This window comes from Salvelinus sp. IW2-2015, unplaced genomic scaffold (assembly GCF_002910315.2).
Source record: "Salvelinus sp. IW2-2015 unplaced genomic scaffold, ASM291031v2 Un_scaffold1309, whole genome shotgun sequence".
Taxonomy (NCBI): Eukaryota; Metazoa; Chordata; class Actinopteri; order Salmoniformes; family Salmonidae; genus Salvelinus; species Salvelinus sp. IW2-2015.
This window is the reverse complement of record NW_019942833.1, coordinates 88,335-105,834: the sequence shown is the minus strand read 5'-3', so window position 1 is coordinate 105,834 and position 17,500 is coordinate 88,335. Positions and strand designations below refer to the sequence as shown.

The 17,500-nt window shown below is 41.5% G+C and overlaps 1 protein-coding gene across 2 annotated transcripts in view; it reads left to right on the top strand.

Annotated features, from left to right (window-relative positions):
* Nucleotides 1–8,389, top strand: part of LOC112070383 (1-phosphatidylinositol 4,5-bisphosphate phosphodiesterase eta-1-like) — a 20,977-nt gene extending 12,588 nt beyond the window's left edge. The window contains exons 2-5 of one of the 2 annotated variants that reach the window (XM_070438951.1): nucleotides 79–186; nucleotides 2,302–2,454; nucleotides 4,668–4,730; nucleotides 6,905–8,389. In XM_070438951.1, the coding sequence (XP_070295052.1) occupies nucleotides 79–186; nucleotides 2,302–2,454; nucleotides 4,668–4,730; nucleotides 6,905–7,045 (465 nt within the window). In that variant the 3' untranslated portion in view covers nucleotides 7,046–8,389. The remainder of the gene's footprint in view (nucleotides 1–78; nucleotides 187–2,301; nucleotides 2,455–4,667; nucleotides 4,731–6,904) is intronic. The other variant, XM_024137800.2, reaches the window with a different exon arrangement.
* Nucleotides 8,390–17,500: the final 9,111 nt, after the last annotated feature.

Sequence of the window (17,500 nt, the reverse complement as noted above, 5' to 3'; positions counted from 1 at the left end):
TCTCTGTCTCTCATTGTCTCTCTGTCTCTCTGCTCTCTCTCTCTCTCTCTCTCTCTCTCTCTCTCTCTCTCTCTCCAGGGGAAGCGTCTCCCTCTGTACCTGTCTGTAGATGTTGAGGAGGGGGAGGTGTCCGATGATGACAGTGCTGATGAGATTGAGGACGACTTTAAACTGAAGAACAGCAATGTAAGTTACAACAAGTCAAAGCCACAGGGCGGCAGGGATTCTAGTGGTTAGAGCGTTGGACTAGTAAGTGAAAGGTTGCAAGATTGAATCCCCGAGCTGACAAGGTGAAAATCTGTCGTTCTGCCCCTGAACAAGGCAGTTAACCTACTGTTCCTAGGCCGTCATTGAAAATAAGAATTTGTTCTTTACTGACTTGCCTAAAATAAATAAAAATGCAGCTATAATCCTTTTCACAGTTCAGTAATTCTGGTGGCTGGTGAAGTGTGAAGGCCTGTCCACTAATCAGTGTGTTGTCACTGGGTCAGAGACAGGCCATGTAATGGACTCCTAATGACAGTATTGAGCTAAAATTAGGGCTGGTAATTGCCAGGGTCCTAATGGTATGATATTATCATATACGATATGTATTACGATTCTCACAATTTTCTATGTATTACAATTTGTTGTTCCAAACATATCTGCTACTCTGCTGCAGAGAGACAAAATAGTTTGGATTAATCATGGAAATAAAAGTACTGAAAACACTTTTTAAAAAGAAGATGGAGAACAAGCTATAGGGATGTAAAATACTGTAGTTTTGGTACAGATACAGCCGACTGCTGCTAACGCTACCTAGCAAAAATATATACATGACCACGTACAGCACCAGTCCAACGTTTAGACTACTCATTCAAGGGTTTTTGCTTATTTTTTACTATTTTCTACATTGCAGAATAATAGTGAAGACATCAAAACTATGAAAAAACACATGAATCATGTAGTAACCAAAAAAAAGTGTAGATTTTAGATTCTTCAAAGTAGCCACCCTTTGCCTTGATGACAACTTTGCACACTCTTGGCTCAACACTTTTTTGGTTACTACATGATGTGTTATTTCATAGTTTTGATGTCTTCACTATTATTCTGCAATGTAGAAAATAGTAAAAATAAAGAATAACCCTTGAATGAGCAGGTGGGTCTAAACTTTTGACTGGTACAGTATATGTATTTATTTTATGTATTTTTTTTGTGCAAATCAATACATACAGTCAAAGTATCAATATAATATAGTCTAAAATAATTTGGCGATATGTACAGTAATCTCCCTCCATCACTACCAGAATTCACTGCGCTAATAGGACTTTAATGTTAGAGCTGCGAATGTATGACAGATGATTAGCCGAGTTGTGTTTGGGACTAATTCATGTTTAATGAGCCTGACGCAGGCACGGTGTGTGTGTGTGTGTGTAAATAACAATTCTAATTAAGTGAATTATTAGCTTCATTATACAATACACCTCGACAAACTTGAGCGGAAAAGCAAAAGGAATGGGAGATATGATTTCCCCCTAATTAATTTCTGACATCTGAAATGGACTGATAAATATATGATAATTATGTGTTTACATTACATCATCTTTTGTTACGTTCGAGTGTTTTTTCATGAGGTTTAAGGAGCTACAGCTACTGATCTAGGATCAGTTTATGCTATCTGAATAACCTTTTGGAGTAGGGTACTCTGATTCTAGATCTGTCGTTGGAGACAACTTCTACCTCGAGCTGAGCTACAGCTGCCATTCTGGCCATAGAGAGTGCTTTCTCATATGCCATTCGGGATCTTGGCTAGTTTCCCTCATTCCCAGTGAAGAGAGGGTGATATTTAGAGCCAATTAAAGTAGTGAGATATATGCTGATTTAAAGGTGTGATCAGCACTGGAGCCAGGACTGATCTGTTCACACTCTGTCTGTACTGCTAGTACTGCTTGTACTGGGCTGGTCTGTCTACTGCTAGTACTGCTTGTACTGGGCTGGTCTGTCTACTGCTAGTACTGCTTGTACTGGGCTGGTCTGTCTACTGCTAGCCACTGCAGGACTACACAAATGACCTGGTGTATTAACCAGGCTGACAGATGGGATTCACACCCAAATACAACCCATCATCAACTCATTCTCTCTTCTCTCCTTCTCTCTCATCCTCTCTCTCTCTCACTCCCTCTCATTCTCTCTCTCTCTCTCTCTCGCTCTCTGCTCTCTCTCTCTCTCTAGTCTCTGTCTCTGTCTCTGTCTCTCTCGTACCTCTCTGTCTCTCTCTCTGTCTCTCTGTCTCTCTCATTCCCTCTCTCCTCCCTTCTTCAGAGTAATGGTAACCACCAAGTGGAAAGTTACATCAGGAAGAAGCTGGACTCTCTGTTGAAGGAGTCTCAGATTGGAGACAAGGAGGACACAGACAGCTCCAGCATCAGAGCTCTGCTCAGAGCCACACACGTGGGCCTGCAGAAGAACCTACCGGTACACACACACACACACACACAGCTGATCCCAGGTCTGTGCCTAAGTGGAACTTCTCCCCCGAGCTGGTTGGTGTTTCTCTGAATGGAGATATAATATGTTGTTAGTGTGAGAAACATGTCTGTCTCTTCTATTAATATTTAATTTCCTCCGTTTGTTCTGTGTGTAGAATAATAGGTTTCCAAGCATCCATGTTAATGCAATGTGTCTGACAGTATGAGCAGGGAGTTCCTATACTCCTCTCCCTCTCCCTCCCTCTCTCTCCCTCCCTCTCTCTCTCTCCCTCTCTCTCTCTCCCCCTCTCTCTCTCCCTCGCTCTTCCTCTCTCCATCTCCTTCTCCCTCTCCCTTCCTCCGTCCCCCTCTCTCCGTCCTTCACAGATGTACCAGTTTATTGCTTGGTGTCTGTTAAGGGTTCTCTAGCTGCAGGCTAATAATGAGGCTGTGATGAATCGAGAGACACACACAAATAAAAACATCTAATTTGATTGGTTGCATACACATATTTTGCTAAATGTTATTGTGAGTGTAATGACATGCTTATGTTGCAACAGTGCAGTAATAGATAACAATACACTCAACAACAAGGAATTAAGAAATATATAAATATTAGAACAAGCAATGTCAAAACTAGTGTACATGACATGTGTGTTTGAATGTTATGGTCATCATTTGAAAGGTGTTTCCTCATTGGTGCAGCTGGCTTCCGGGTTAAGCGGGCGAGTGAATATGCATATCAAGAATATGCATATCCTTGCTTCAGGTCCTGAGCTACAGGCAGTTAGATTTGGGTATGTCATTTTAGGCAAAAATTGGGGGGGAAAAGGGTACTATCCTTATGAGGTTACCTAAGCATATGCATATTCTTGATACCATTTGAAAGGAAACACTTTAAAGTTTGCGGAAATGTGAAATTAATGTAGGAGAATATAACACTTTTGATCTGGTAAAAGAGAATACAATGAAAAACATGCATCTTTGAAATGCAAGAGAAAGGCCATACTTTCAAATAGGAGTCTAGGTGTCATTTAGATTTTGGCCACCAGATGGCACCAGTGTGTGTACAACGTTTCAGACTAATCCAGTGAAGAATTACATTACTGCACAATATGTTGTATCAAGGCTGTCAGGTGTTTGCCGTAAAGTGCCGAATTGGTCATTTGATACTTGTTCAAGTACTTAACTATAGAGAACATACAACAATGCTATGGTAATATATATTTTTTAGTTTACACACTCCCAGAAATGTCATACATGATAGATCATTAGCTTATAGACTAACTTTCACACATCTAGATGGCCGGGCGGGATGGGTGTGGAGCCAGAGACAGCAGTGGAGTCAAACTGTAGAATCCAGTTTCTACATTTGAACATAAAAATTTATTTGATCAAACAAAACTATGCTACATTGTATCTCTGGGACCCTCAGGATGACAAATCAGAGCAAGATTACTGAATGTACAGTGGGGAGAACAAGTATTTGATACACTGCCGATTTTGCAGGTTTTCCTACTTACAAAGCATGAAGAGGTCTGTCATTTTTATCACAGGTACACTTAAACTGTGAGAGACGGAATCTAAAACAAAATTCCAGAAAATCACATTGTATGATTTTAAGTAATTAATTTTCAGACCTGTAAGTAGGAAAACCTGCAAAATCGGCAGTGTCTCAAGTACTTGTTCTCCCCTCTGCAGGTACATTATTTACCTTCCGTGGTGAATGTATCAAACCAGTTGCCGTGATAAAAGTGTTTTGTTGTTGTGCACTCTCCTCAAACAATAGCATGGTGTTTCTTCACTTTAATAGCTACTGTAAATTGTACACTACAGTTAGATTAACAATAATTTAAGATTTCTGCCCATATCAGATATGTCTATGTCCTGGAAAGTTGGCTGTTGTTTACAACGTCATACTAGTTACATTAGCGCACATTAGCATCAACCGTCCCGGTTTAGCGACACCCATCGTGTAGAGGTCTAAGAAGTGCGGTTTGGCGTGTCAATTTTTTGGGAGGACACATGCCTCTACATTCACCTCTCCCGAGCCCGTCGGGGAGTTGCAGGATAAAATAAACAATCAAGATATAATGGTGTGTACAGCAGTAATTTTACAGGACGGTGTGTGTATAGGCATTATGGACAGTATATGAATATAAAAGGTGTGTACTGCACTAGTCTCTCAGCTCATCTTGTCTATTTTTTTTGTCCCTCTAGAATCCCAAAGAGGGACTTAAAAAATCCCAAAGTCGATCATTCATCAGCAACATCAAGCAAAAGGTGAGATCATCTCTGCTCTTTCACTATAATCTTTGTTCGTTACAGACCTCAATATGTCCTACTCCGATGGGCATATCTCTATTGCTTGTCAAATATCTTTGTCCACAATGTCCAGATCGTAACTCAGCAATGTTTGTACTGTCTCAGGTCTGCCAATGGGAAAAGTCCTTTCTATGTCAAACTAAACCATTGGTTTACTAGTGATGGCGTTTAGATGTCGAGCCTTAGAAGTCAGGATAGTGATCTGTTGACACAGGGTCCAGTTTGTGAGGCTGAAGAAAGTCTGTCTGTCTGTCTGTCTGTCTGTCTGTCTGTCTGTCTGTCTGTCTGTCTCTCTCTTCTCCTTGAAGAGCACTTCTCATGTCTCATCTCCCTCTCTCTTACATTGGTCCAGTCTCAGATAGATTTAATTAATATTGTTTTACTTATTTAGAGACAATCGGAAAGGTTTAATTGTCTAGTTGGTGTGTGTGTGTGTTGCTAATCCCCTCCACATGGAGGAAATGTCTTTTTCATGTTAACAGTCATACATGTTGCTACTAGTGGTGTGTGTGTGCACTGTCTGTACTACCCACTGTGGTGTGTGTGTGTGTCTGTACTACCCACTGAGCAGCCTAAAGACTGTAATTACTGGCAACATTATCCTCCACTCCTCCACTTGAACTTTCATAGATATGTTATGCTACCATCTTCCTCTACCACACACACACACACCACACACACACACACACACACACACCACACACACACACACACACACCACCACACACCACACACACACACACACACACACACACACACACACACACACACACCACTAGTAAGCTTATGTTTTTGAGTGGACAGAATCACATGCTAAATGTGGGACTGCTAAATGGGGACTGCTAAATGTGGGACTGCTAAATGTGGGACTGCTAAATGTGGGACTTGCCAAATGTGGGACTGCATAAGATGTGAGGACTGCTAAATGTGGGACTGCTAAAAATTGTGGGACTGCTAAATGTGGGACTGCTAAAATGTGGGACTGCTAAATGTGGGACGGCTAAATGTGGGACTGCTAAATGTGGGACGGTGCTAAATGTAGGACTGGCTAAATGTGGGACTGCTAAATGTGGGACTGCTAAATGGTGGCGAGACTGGAAATGGGACTGCTAAATGGTGGACTGCAAATTGGGGACTGCTTAAATGTGGGACTGGAAATGTGGGACTAGCTAAATGTGGACTGCTAATGTGGGACTGCTAAATGTAGGGACTGCTAAATGTGGGACTGCTAAATGTGGGGACTGCTAATGTGGGACTGCTAAATGTGGGACTGCTAAATGTGGACTGCAATGGGAGCTGCTAAATGTGGGACTGCTTAATGTAGGGACTTCTAAATGTGGGGACTGCCTAAATGTGGGACTTGCTTAAATGTGGGACTGCTAAATGGTGGGACTGTCTAAATGTGGGACTGCCTTAAATGTGGGCCATGCTAAATGTGGGCCTGCTAAATGTGGGCCTGCTAAATGTGGGCCTGCTAAATGTGGGCCTGCTAAATGGGGCACTGCTAAATGTGGGACTGCTAAAATTGGGACTGCTAAATGTGGGACTGCTAAATGTGGACGCTAATGTGGGCCTGCTAAATGTGGGCGGCTAAATGTGGCCTGCTAAATGTGGGACTGCTAAAATCATGTGGACTGCTAAATGTGGGGACTGCTAAATGTGGGGACTGCTAAATGTGGGACTGCTAAATGTCGGACTGCTAAATGTCGGGACTGCCTAAAATGTGGGACTGCTAAATGTATGACTGCTAAATGTATGACTGCTAAATGTATGACTGCTAAATGTGGGACTGCTAAATGTGGGACTGCGCTAAACTGTGGGACTGCTAAATGTGGGAACTGCTAAATGTGGGACTGCCTAAATGTGGACTGCCATAAATGTGGGACTGCTAAATGTGGGACTGCTAAAATGTGCCGACTGACTAAATGTGGGACTGCTAAATGTGGGACTGCTTAAATGTATGACTGCTAAATGTATGACTGCTAAATGTGGGACTGCTAAATGTCGGACTGCTAAATGTATGACTATGACTGCTACACGTATGGGCATGGGCAATGCTAATGGGAATTATCTGTAATTTTGTGTGTGTGTGTGTGTGTGGTGTGTGTGTGTGTGTTTCTCTCCCCCTGCAGAGACACTCTAAATCCAGGCTGAAGTCCCAGAGTACGGATGGAGAGGAGGAAGGACAGGAGACCTCTGGGAGAGAGGCGGGAGGACAGATCACCAGGTCAGCTCTCAATGGCTCTCTCGTCATATTGACCCTCCCACCTTGAGATTGGCATGGAGATCTCAAACATTCACACATAAATCATGTGTTATGTCATAGTGAGATTACGTGCATGGATTTTAAATGAGGATTAATGAGTTAGGTTCTTCTGTTCTGTCAGCTCAAATCCTGCTATACCTGACAGAACAGCAAGCTGTAGCCTGGAGCATCTTCCACTCATGTGTTTGAAGGGCCCTAAACCATTTTTACGCGCACTTAATCTTCTTTGAAGTGCCCTAAGTGTCTATTTATTTACACCCTGTCTGTGTGTGTCCCCCGATCACGTGTGTGTGTGTCGCATCTTCTTCGAATAGTTGATCACGTCTGTGTGTGTCCCATCTTCTTCAAATAGTTGATCACGTCTGTGTGCGTCTCATCTTCTTCAAATAGTTGATCACGTCTGTGTGTGTCCCATCTTCTTCAAATAGTTGATCACGTGTGTGTGTGTCCCATCTTCTTCGAATAGTCGATCACGTGTGTGTGTGTCCCATCTTCTTCAAATAGTTGATCACGTCTGTGTGTGTCTCATCTTCTTCAAATAGTTGATCACGTGTGTGTGTGTCCCATCTTCTTCAAATAGTTGATCACGTGTGTGTGTGTCCCATCTTCTTCAAATAGTTGATCACGTCTGTGTGTGTCTCATCTTCTTCAAATAGTTGATCACGTCTGTGTGTGTCTCATCTTCTTCAAATAGTCGATCACGTGTGTTTGTAAAGTGTGAAATGTTAATACATTATGTACAATGGGGGGGACAAGTATTTGATACACTGCCGATTTTGCAGGTTTTCCTACTTACAAAGCATGTAGAGGTCTGGAATTTTTATCATAGGTACACTTCAACTGTGAGAGACGGAATCTAAAACAAAAATCCAGAAAATCACATTGTATGATTTTTAAGTAATTGATTAGCATTTTATTGCATAACATAAGTATTTGATCACCTACCAACCAGTAAGAATTCCGGCTCTCAMAGACCTGTTCGTTTTTCTTTAAGAAGCACTCCTGTTCTCCACTCATTACCTGTATTAACTGCACCCGTTTGAACTCGTTCCCTGTATAAAAGACACCTGTCCACACACTCAATCAAACAGACTCCAACCTCTCCACAGTGGCCAAGACCAGAGAGCTGTGTAAGGACATCAGGGATTAAATGGTAGACCTGCACAAGGCTGGGATGGGCTACAGGACAATAGGCAAGCAGCTTGGTGAGAAGGCAACAACTGTTGGCGCAATTATTCGAAAATGGAAGAAGTTCAAGATGACGGTCAATCACCCTCGGTCTGGGGCTCCATGCAAGATCTCACCTCGTGGGGCATCAATGATCATGAGGAAGGTGAGGGATCAGCCCAGAACTACACNATCTCACCCTCGTGGGCATCAATTGATCATGAGGGAAGGTGAGGATTCAGCCAGAACTAACACGGCAGACCTGGTCAATGACCTGAAGAGAGCTGGGACACAGTCTCAAAGATAAACCATTAGTAACACACTACGCCGTCATGGGATTTAAATTCCTGGCAGCGCACACAGGTCCCCCGTGCTCAACAGCAGCGCATGTCCAGCCGTCTGAGTTTTGCCCAGATGACCATCTGAGATGATCCAGAGGAGGAATGGGAGAAAGTCATTGTTGGTTTGATGATTTTCAAACAATAGAGCTTTTTGGGTTCTAAACCCACTCGCCGATGCTTGAGGAAGAAAGTCCAACGAGGGATAGGATGAGTTACAACCCCAAGAACACCATCCAAACCGTGATACATGGACGGGTGGAAACATGCATTCTTTGCGTATGCTCTTTCTGCAAAGGGGACAGGACGACTGCGCCGTCAGTTGAGGGAGGATGGATGGGGCCATGGATGCGAGATCTTAGCCAACAACCTCCTTCCCTCAGTAAGAGCATTTATGATGGGTCGTGGCTGGTCTTCCAAGGCATGACAACGACCCGAAAACGACACAGCCAGGGCAATAAGTGCTCCGTAAGAAGTATCTCCAAGGTCCTGGAGTGGCCTAGCCTAGGTCTCCAGACCTGAAACCCAATAGAAAATTCTTTGGGGAGCTCGAAAGTCCCGTATTGCCAGCGACAGCCCCGAACCTGAAGGATTTGAGAAGGTTCCCTGTATGGAGGAGTGGGCCAAAAATCCCTGCTGCATGTGTGCCAAAACCTGGTCAAGAATAACAGGAAATGTATTGATCTCTGTAATGGCAAACAAAGATTCTGTACCAAATATTAAGTTCTGCTTTTCTGATGTATCAAATACTTATGTCATGCAATAAAATGCTAATTAATTACTTAAAAATCATACAATGTGATTTTCGGGATTTTTGTTTTAGATTCCGTCTCTCACAGTTGAAGTGTACCTATGATAAAAATTACAGACCTCTACATGCTTTGTAAGTAACAAAATCGGCAAAATCGGCAGTGTATCAAATACTTGTTCTCCCCACTGTATATATATATAGAGAGAGAGTCTGAAGGTAATGCAGTAGGTGTCAAAACAAACAAATTCACAAGAGTAGCTAGGTTTCCATCCAATTGGCGACCAATTGATGACTGTACCAAAAAAAATAAACGAGTTAAATAGGTTTCCATCGCATTTTGAACTCTACTAAAAATGTCACAAAACATTTAGCTTTATATAGCGAATGTGCCCAATCTGGCATTGGCACGTGCGCTCTAGCCAACATCTCGCAGATAGAGTGCAGGTATAGCCTACATGATGAAATGTGTCAAACGGCAGCCAAGCATCGATCATCATGTCACCAGAATAAGACATTCAGTATGTATTTCATCTGTAGTCTAATAAACYGTATGCTTTCCAGAGTCGTAGTGGGAGGACCACACAACATGGCATTGCATGACTCCAAGTTYACTTCGATACGATGGTTATTATATCAATATTTGCGCATAAAAGTATTTCCACCGCCATTTCTCGCTTAATCGATTTTAACGACACAAAAAGATCCCACCTTGTCTACAGTGGTGTAAAGTACTTAAGTAAAATACTTTAAAGTACCACTTAAGTATTTTTTGGGTTAATCTGTACTTTACTGTTTATTTTTTACAACTTTAAATTTTATTTCACTATATTCCTAAAGAACATTGTGTACTTTTTACTCGCATAATGAATTTTACTGATACAAAAAGATCCCACGTTGTCTAGCAAATTTACTAGTTTGGTAGACATTTGGATAGTTTAGTGACAAATTGCTCTTTCCATCAGGCCTGTCATGACATTTTTTATCCAACATGCACTTTACGGGCATAAAAAGATTGGATGGAAACCTGGTTAATGTAGTTTGTTTAGTCAAACTACAATTTATATAGACTCAAACCTCCGCCCTATGTTGTGGCACAGAGTCCCCTGTCTTACAGCTCGAGACATTGGGTAAACAAATCAGTCCATTAAAACAAACTAATCCAGGTGTATGCACACACACACACACACACAGGACAGCTTGGCACAGCCTATAGCTTGGCACATGTCAATGGTATCAAAACAGTCACATGACTCGCATCACTCATCATATAGAAACAGACACAAACATTTTTAATAAACGTATGCAGGGAACGAACCTGTGGGACTTCATAAAGTCAAACAAGGGATGGAGTGAAGTCAAGGCATGACTCATACATCATTCCACAGGTTATGAGTGGGGCTGGCTGGGTGAGTCACCAGTGGCTGTTGATGAAAGATATATTTGTTCCTGCCAGCCCCAATCTAATGCAAACTACAAAACAAACTTTAACCGCTCTAGTTTGGACAGCAGCTTACAATAGCTGAATGATGCATATGTTTGAGTTTAATGAATGCCTATAGAATATGAACATTAAACACTATATAGCGCTCTGTGCACACACAGTACAGTACACAATTACCAGCAGAAAGCTGAAAGACAGAGCTACTGAACCTGAAACAATTACTGGAGGCTATAGATCCAGACCAGTACAGTAGAGAGTAATAAAGACTCCATTTATCACTTTTTTAATCATCAAGGGACTGAGAAACAAGTGTGATGTTACCACAACAGCCCAATGCAGTGTGATCTGCTCGGATGACATGCTTTCACAACCAGGCCTGTCGTAATCCTGAACGTGTTGACTTTGGAGGAGGATGAGGAAAGAACGCACATTCATCCTGGCACTTATCTCTCTCTCCTGTTCACTGCTCCACATAATAGACATCTTTGGGACATGTAACGCAACACTTGACATGATGATGTTATGTCCATAATAACAACCTATGCAATGGTATTTCGATTAGTTTAGCATGAATGTGCAAGCTTTCAATTTCTGACAAATGGACCATGTGCTGTATAGCTATATTGGAATAATTAGTATTTCAAATATCACCAGAAAAAAGTGGGTGGCACAGAAACAAGCACACCATATCTCCAAGTAAGCAAGTAGCCATGTCCGAGCCAGAATGGACACACCAGATGTCTGATCGTTAGTAAAAACAGGGTAAAGGGAATGGTGATTGGAAACAATTTTTCTTCAAACAGTCAGTTCTGTATGCTGCAATAATGACTAAGTCCAGAACTACCTTAACAAAGAAGGCTTTATTTCCACTGGAAAATGACTGGTGTCAGCTAAAGGTGTAGGCATGACACCTACTGTAGGTCTTTGTTGGACATCACTCGTGGGTTTGTGTGTGTAGATATACTATGTGATTTTGTCTTTGTATACATGTGTGTTCAGGGGGATAAGAGGTTCAAAGCAGGCTTGTTTCCATTGCAGCCCCCTAGAGAGAGATTGTATATTTTCTCTCTCTCCTCTCTCTCTCTTCTCATCCTTCTCTCTCTACTCTCTCTCTCTCGCCTTCATCGTTCTCGTCTCTCTCTCCTCTCTCTCATCTCTCTCTCATCTCTCTCTCTTCTCTCTCCTCTCTTTCTCTCTCTCTCCTCCTCTCTCTCCTCTCACGTTCTCTGTCTCTCCAACTCTCCCGTCTCTCTCCTCTCTCTCTCTCTCCTCTCTCCCTCTCTCATCCTCTCTCTCCTCTCCCTCTCAATCTCCTCATCTCTTCTCCCTCTCTCTCTCTCTCTCCCTCTCTCTCTCCCCCCTCTCTCTCTGCTCCCTCTCGTCATCCCTCTCTCTGCTCCCTCTCTCTCCCCTCTCTCTCCCTACTCTCGGCCACTTCTCTCTCTCCTCTCTGCCTCCTACTCATCCCCTCTCTCTCTCCTCTCTCATCCTTCTCCTATCCACTAACCTATACCTCATTACACTATCATTCCATTTCATCTCTTTCCTCCTCTCACACAATCACACACCACCCCATGGAGAAAGAGGAGGACACTGACAATTGCTGTCATACTCTCCACCTCTTCTCTCTCTCAGTCTTTCCATAATCGTAACATTTGAACCAAAACACTATCTAAAGACACTGAAGCCAGCAAACTATTTGTGGAAATTAATAATTTTGCCATTCCTTCCACACAACTTCTTCGGCCACCGTACTCCTGCTCAGTTAGTTTTCTCTCCAATGATCTTCCTAAACTCTCCAGCTCCCTTCGCGGCTGCAATCGCGAGTGCATCCTATCCTATCAGAGTGTAGTTATTCACAGAGGCTCTTTTGCAGTCAATCATGGGCATCTATACCACACGGTATAAGTGATTCTATCATAACTGTGGGATGCTCAGATGCAAGTGTCAATAAAGGCGTCTAACAATGGACTTATTAATTTTCACTTCATTGACATAACTAAAGATGTTTTCAACAGTGAAGAGGTCGGACCCGATTACCCACGACAACGAATCAAAAAACAACTTCAGAAGTTCGACTGCAGGTACAGAGATGGAGGTAGTCCATTCAAAAGATCATATTAACACCCTATTAATGCACACAGAGTGAGTCCATGCACCTTATTATGTGACTTTGTTAAGCAAACTGTTTAGTGCCACCGCCTGCAGCACATGCCATGTTGCACACATGGTGTCGGCGTGGGTTCAAAAATCATTCACCACTGCCTCTCTGACACATCTCTGTCTATCTTCCCCACTATTCTGCTCCGTGTCCAATAAATAAAACCATGTATACAGTAATATAAAACAACTAATGTCCTAACTTTTTTATTATTATCCCTACACCTTGGCAGTACCCAGACAACTTAATACCTTACCATAATCTACGCTCCACTGTCACAGAAATAGCTGTATCTTTCAAGATTCGTAATCATCACTCACTATGAATAGGGATTAATACAGTCATAAGTCCAAGAAGAATGTAAGATAGCAATGAGAGTATACACTGTAGAAGGTAGAGGGCCCCAACACGATAGGGGATATTGTCAAACGAAACCTAAATTCTTACAATAGAGTGACGATTTCACGAGAATTACCGAGCATCACCAATAATCAGGCGAAGCAAGATTGGAACATAGTGTATACTGTATCCCAGGTGATGCTATTAAAACCAAAATTAATCGAAGGTGTCAAAAATGTATGGTTTTTCCTATGATCGCGATTTATGAACATAGCTACTGAAAATGAGTCCACCAGCATACAACATTTTAGCTTTAGTATAGTAGCCGCACATGTGCCCACATCATGCGGCACTTTGGCACGTGGCCGCTCTAGCCGAAGGCAGTCTGCAGAATAGAGTGCAAGGTATACGCCTACAAATGACTGAAAATGTGTCAAACGGGACAGCCGCGCGAATGCTTCTCCGGATCGATTTCGTAATGCTCTAACCCTCAGGGTGTGTAGGGATAGATGCACGAGTCTTCTGTCCAAGAGTAGTATGTTAGATCTCCAGTTTCATCTCCAAGGTCCATGTGGAGTTTGTAAGCTTACAATTACACTGAGTCTACATCTGCCCTCTTCTCACATGATGATGGCTGTCCTATATGGGGTTAGTGAAGCTCTCCCTACTTCTACACATCAACCCATAGGCCATTGGCTCATGACTCCTACAGTTTTAACTTCTGATACTTCCTGAGGTGGGGATCTACTATCAATATATTTTGCGCACTAAAGTAATTTTCCAACAGGTCCACTCCAGCCATTTCTCGCTTAATCGAAAATTTTATTAACGACACAATCTCTTCTCCTTCCCTTTCTATAACAGATCCTCCTGCACTCTTGTCTACCAGTGGTGTAAAGTACTTAAGTAAAATACTTAAAGTACCACTTAAGAAGTATTTTTTTTGGGTTAATCTGTAATACTTTACTGTTTTATTTTTTTACAACTTTGGAAATTTTTCTGTTTTTCACTATATTCCTCAAAGAACATTGTTTGTAACTCTTTTTAACTCACGGCATAATGAATTTTTTCAAACTGATAAACCAAAAAGATCCCACGTTGTCTTAGCAAAATTTTACTAGTTTGGTAGACATTTTGGGATAGTTTTAATAGTGACAAATTGCTCTTTCCGCATCAGGCCTGTCATGACATTTTTTATCCAACATGCACTTTTAACGGGCATAAAAAGAATTTGGATGGAAACCTGGGTTTAAATGTAGTTTGTTTAGTCCAAACTAAAATTTTAATAATAACCCTCAAAACCTCCCGCCCTATGTTGTTGGCACAGAGTCCCTTGTCTTAAGGCTTCGAGACATTGGGTAAACAAAATCAGTCCATTAAAACAACTTAATCCAGGTGTATGCCACACACACACACACGCAGGGATAACAGGATGTGCACACACACACACACACACACATCACACACACACACGAACTACACACAACACACACACACAACACACACACACACACACACACACACCACACACACCACACACAACACACACACACACACACACAAACACCTATAATGCCCTCACCCAGATTGGCTTTTCATGATGGCACTTTGGATGTAAAAACTAATGTCACTATCCATTTAAATTTCAAAGTCCTCTGTTTCCTAGGTCAGATTCAATTGTCACAAGCCACCCAACTAATCTGGCCTTTTTAACTAACTACAACTGATCTCTTTCTTTTTTTTTGCTTCTCCAAATTAACTCTTTGCAACTATAAGGGGGTGCTGTTCGCATTAGCATAATTTTGTGTTCAATTAACTGCCTCGTGCTAAATGTCTTGAAGATCGTACAATATGCAATTATTGTTTATTATTGGATAGAAAACACCCTTCTAAGTTTCTAATAGAAAGTTGGAATTTTGTCTCTGAGTGGGTACAGAACAATTTCTACAGACTTTCATGACAGGGTTCAGATTTCAGAAATTTTTTAACCTCTGGATCTGGGGTCCTGTTTATAAGGCCACAGTGAATGCTATGAAGAAAACCGACACTGCCTAACGTCTTTCCTCTGGTGTCCCTGTACGTCAATCACGTTTTTTCAAATGAAAATCGATGGGACGTTCACAGCCATTAATAAATGACAAAAATGTATACAAGAGACCCCTCTTCTTCACGGTGGCGCTCAAGCGTGAAGGCCAATCGGACCTGCCCGTTCCAAAATCGTTTTCTTAACCCAGCAATATTTCTCCGGTCAATGTTTTCAGTCGTTATAGTTGTTAAAAAACATCATAATGTTAGTTAATTTGAGCCGTTTTAATATCAATTTAATATCCGTTTAGTGCGATTTGAGGAATTTCCCTTTGTTGTGCGTTCTGAAAGTTTTGGAACAACCGTTTTAGGGTGTCAGTCGTTGGTGGTGGACATTTCGAAGGACAAGACAGGACATTCTACCTCGACAAAAGACGTTTATGAAACAATAGAAAGGGAATACATTGCCCAAGAACTGATGGAAGAACAGCTCAAAGTAAGCAAATATTTAAATATGATAACGTGTTTCTGTTGAAATATTTTAAACGCATATTTTCGGCCATTTTGTTTGGGTATAGCTTCACTTGGCCAACCCCTTGTTTATTGAAAAGGTAAGGATAATTTTAAAAATGTAAATCAAGCGGTTGCAATTAAAGCAACTAATTTGTCTTTCGATATGCTGTCAACCCTGGTATTTTTTAAGTCAAGTATATGATTAGCTTTCAATTAAACTAAGATCACTCTGATAGATGACGTCAGACATATTGAGGCTTGATTTCCTAGTTTTTTATTGTGTTAACCACGGTTTTGTATGGCTAAAATTGCCACCTTTTCGAACAAACTGTAATATGTATATTGTAAAATGATGTTACCAGGAGTGTCATCGGAAGAATTTCTGAGAAAGGTTAGTGAAAATTAAGTATATTTTTGGCGGTGATTACGTTATAGCGCTCTTTGGCTGGATCGATGCCTTTAACGTTTCACATGTGGTATCTAAACTTATCGATTTATTGTGGTTTGCGCTGTAAAACGCTCTAGAAAATCTGAAATAAAATGGTCTGAATCAACAAGAACTGGGTCTTTCCATTGCTATGCTTTGTCTATTTTTAATGAAATGTTTTATGATGAGTAAAATTGGTCATACAGTTGCTCTACTGTAATTCTAGTCGATTTGGTGATGGTGGGTGCAATTGTAAACCTGTGATTTCTAACTGAAATATGCACTTTTTGGCTAACAAAAAACATATCCTAATAACCATGAATATGTTATGCAGACTGTCATCTGATGGTTTTTATTTATAGGTTATTGGCTATCAATATCTTTAGTTGAGCGAATGGTGATAGCACGCTGAAGGAGTAAGAAACCTGATGGAGTTAGAATAGTGGTGTATTTTTGCTAACGTGGTTAGTCTAAATAGATTTAGCATAATTGTGTCCTTCCCCTGTAAACATTTTAAAAAAAAATCTGAAATGGTGGCTTTATTCACAAAGATTTGTATCTTTCATTAGGTGGCTTGGAACTTGTGATTATGATATTTAGATGCTACATCTACTTTTGAAAGCTATGCTAGCTATGCTAATCAGTAGTGGTGGGGGGTGGGGGGTGCTCCCCGGATCCGGGATTGATACTCGTGAAGGTTAAACTGCCTGCGTACTCAATTCTTGCCCTCGTACAATATGCATATTAGTATTACTATTGGATAGAAAACAATCTCTAAAGTTTCTAAAACCGTTTGAAATTTTGTCCTGTGGGGTGAACCAGAACTCCATCTACAGCGAAAAATCCTGACCATGACTTGCGGAGGTCTGAAAAACTAGGCTCTGGAATCTGGGTTCAGTTTTAAAAGTCTGTGTATATCCTATGGCTGGAAATGAACTGCACCCCCTTCCCCTGGATTGTCAGTACACCAATGAGAAGTGGAATGGCGTCCTCTACGTGTTTCTCAGAGTTTATAAAAGGGGAATGGGGTGACGTCGGTCCCTTCACTTTGCGAACCCGCTCGCCAGGACGCAGAAGGACATCAGAATTGCATGCTCAAAAGCACTCTTTATTGACCCAAAGATTATATCCGTCTGTGATTTAATTCGTTATAAGGTGTTAGAACATCATAAACGAAATGTTTATTTGAAACCGATTTATATCAGTTTTATATGCGAGTATATTTGCTATTTTTGTCTGAATCTTCTAACTAGCTCTACTTCGCCCCTCCGCTTGCCGAAATTTCCGTGGTCGTTTATGG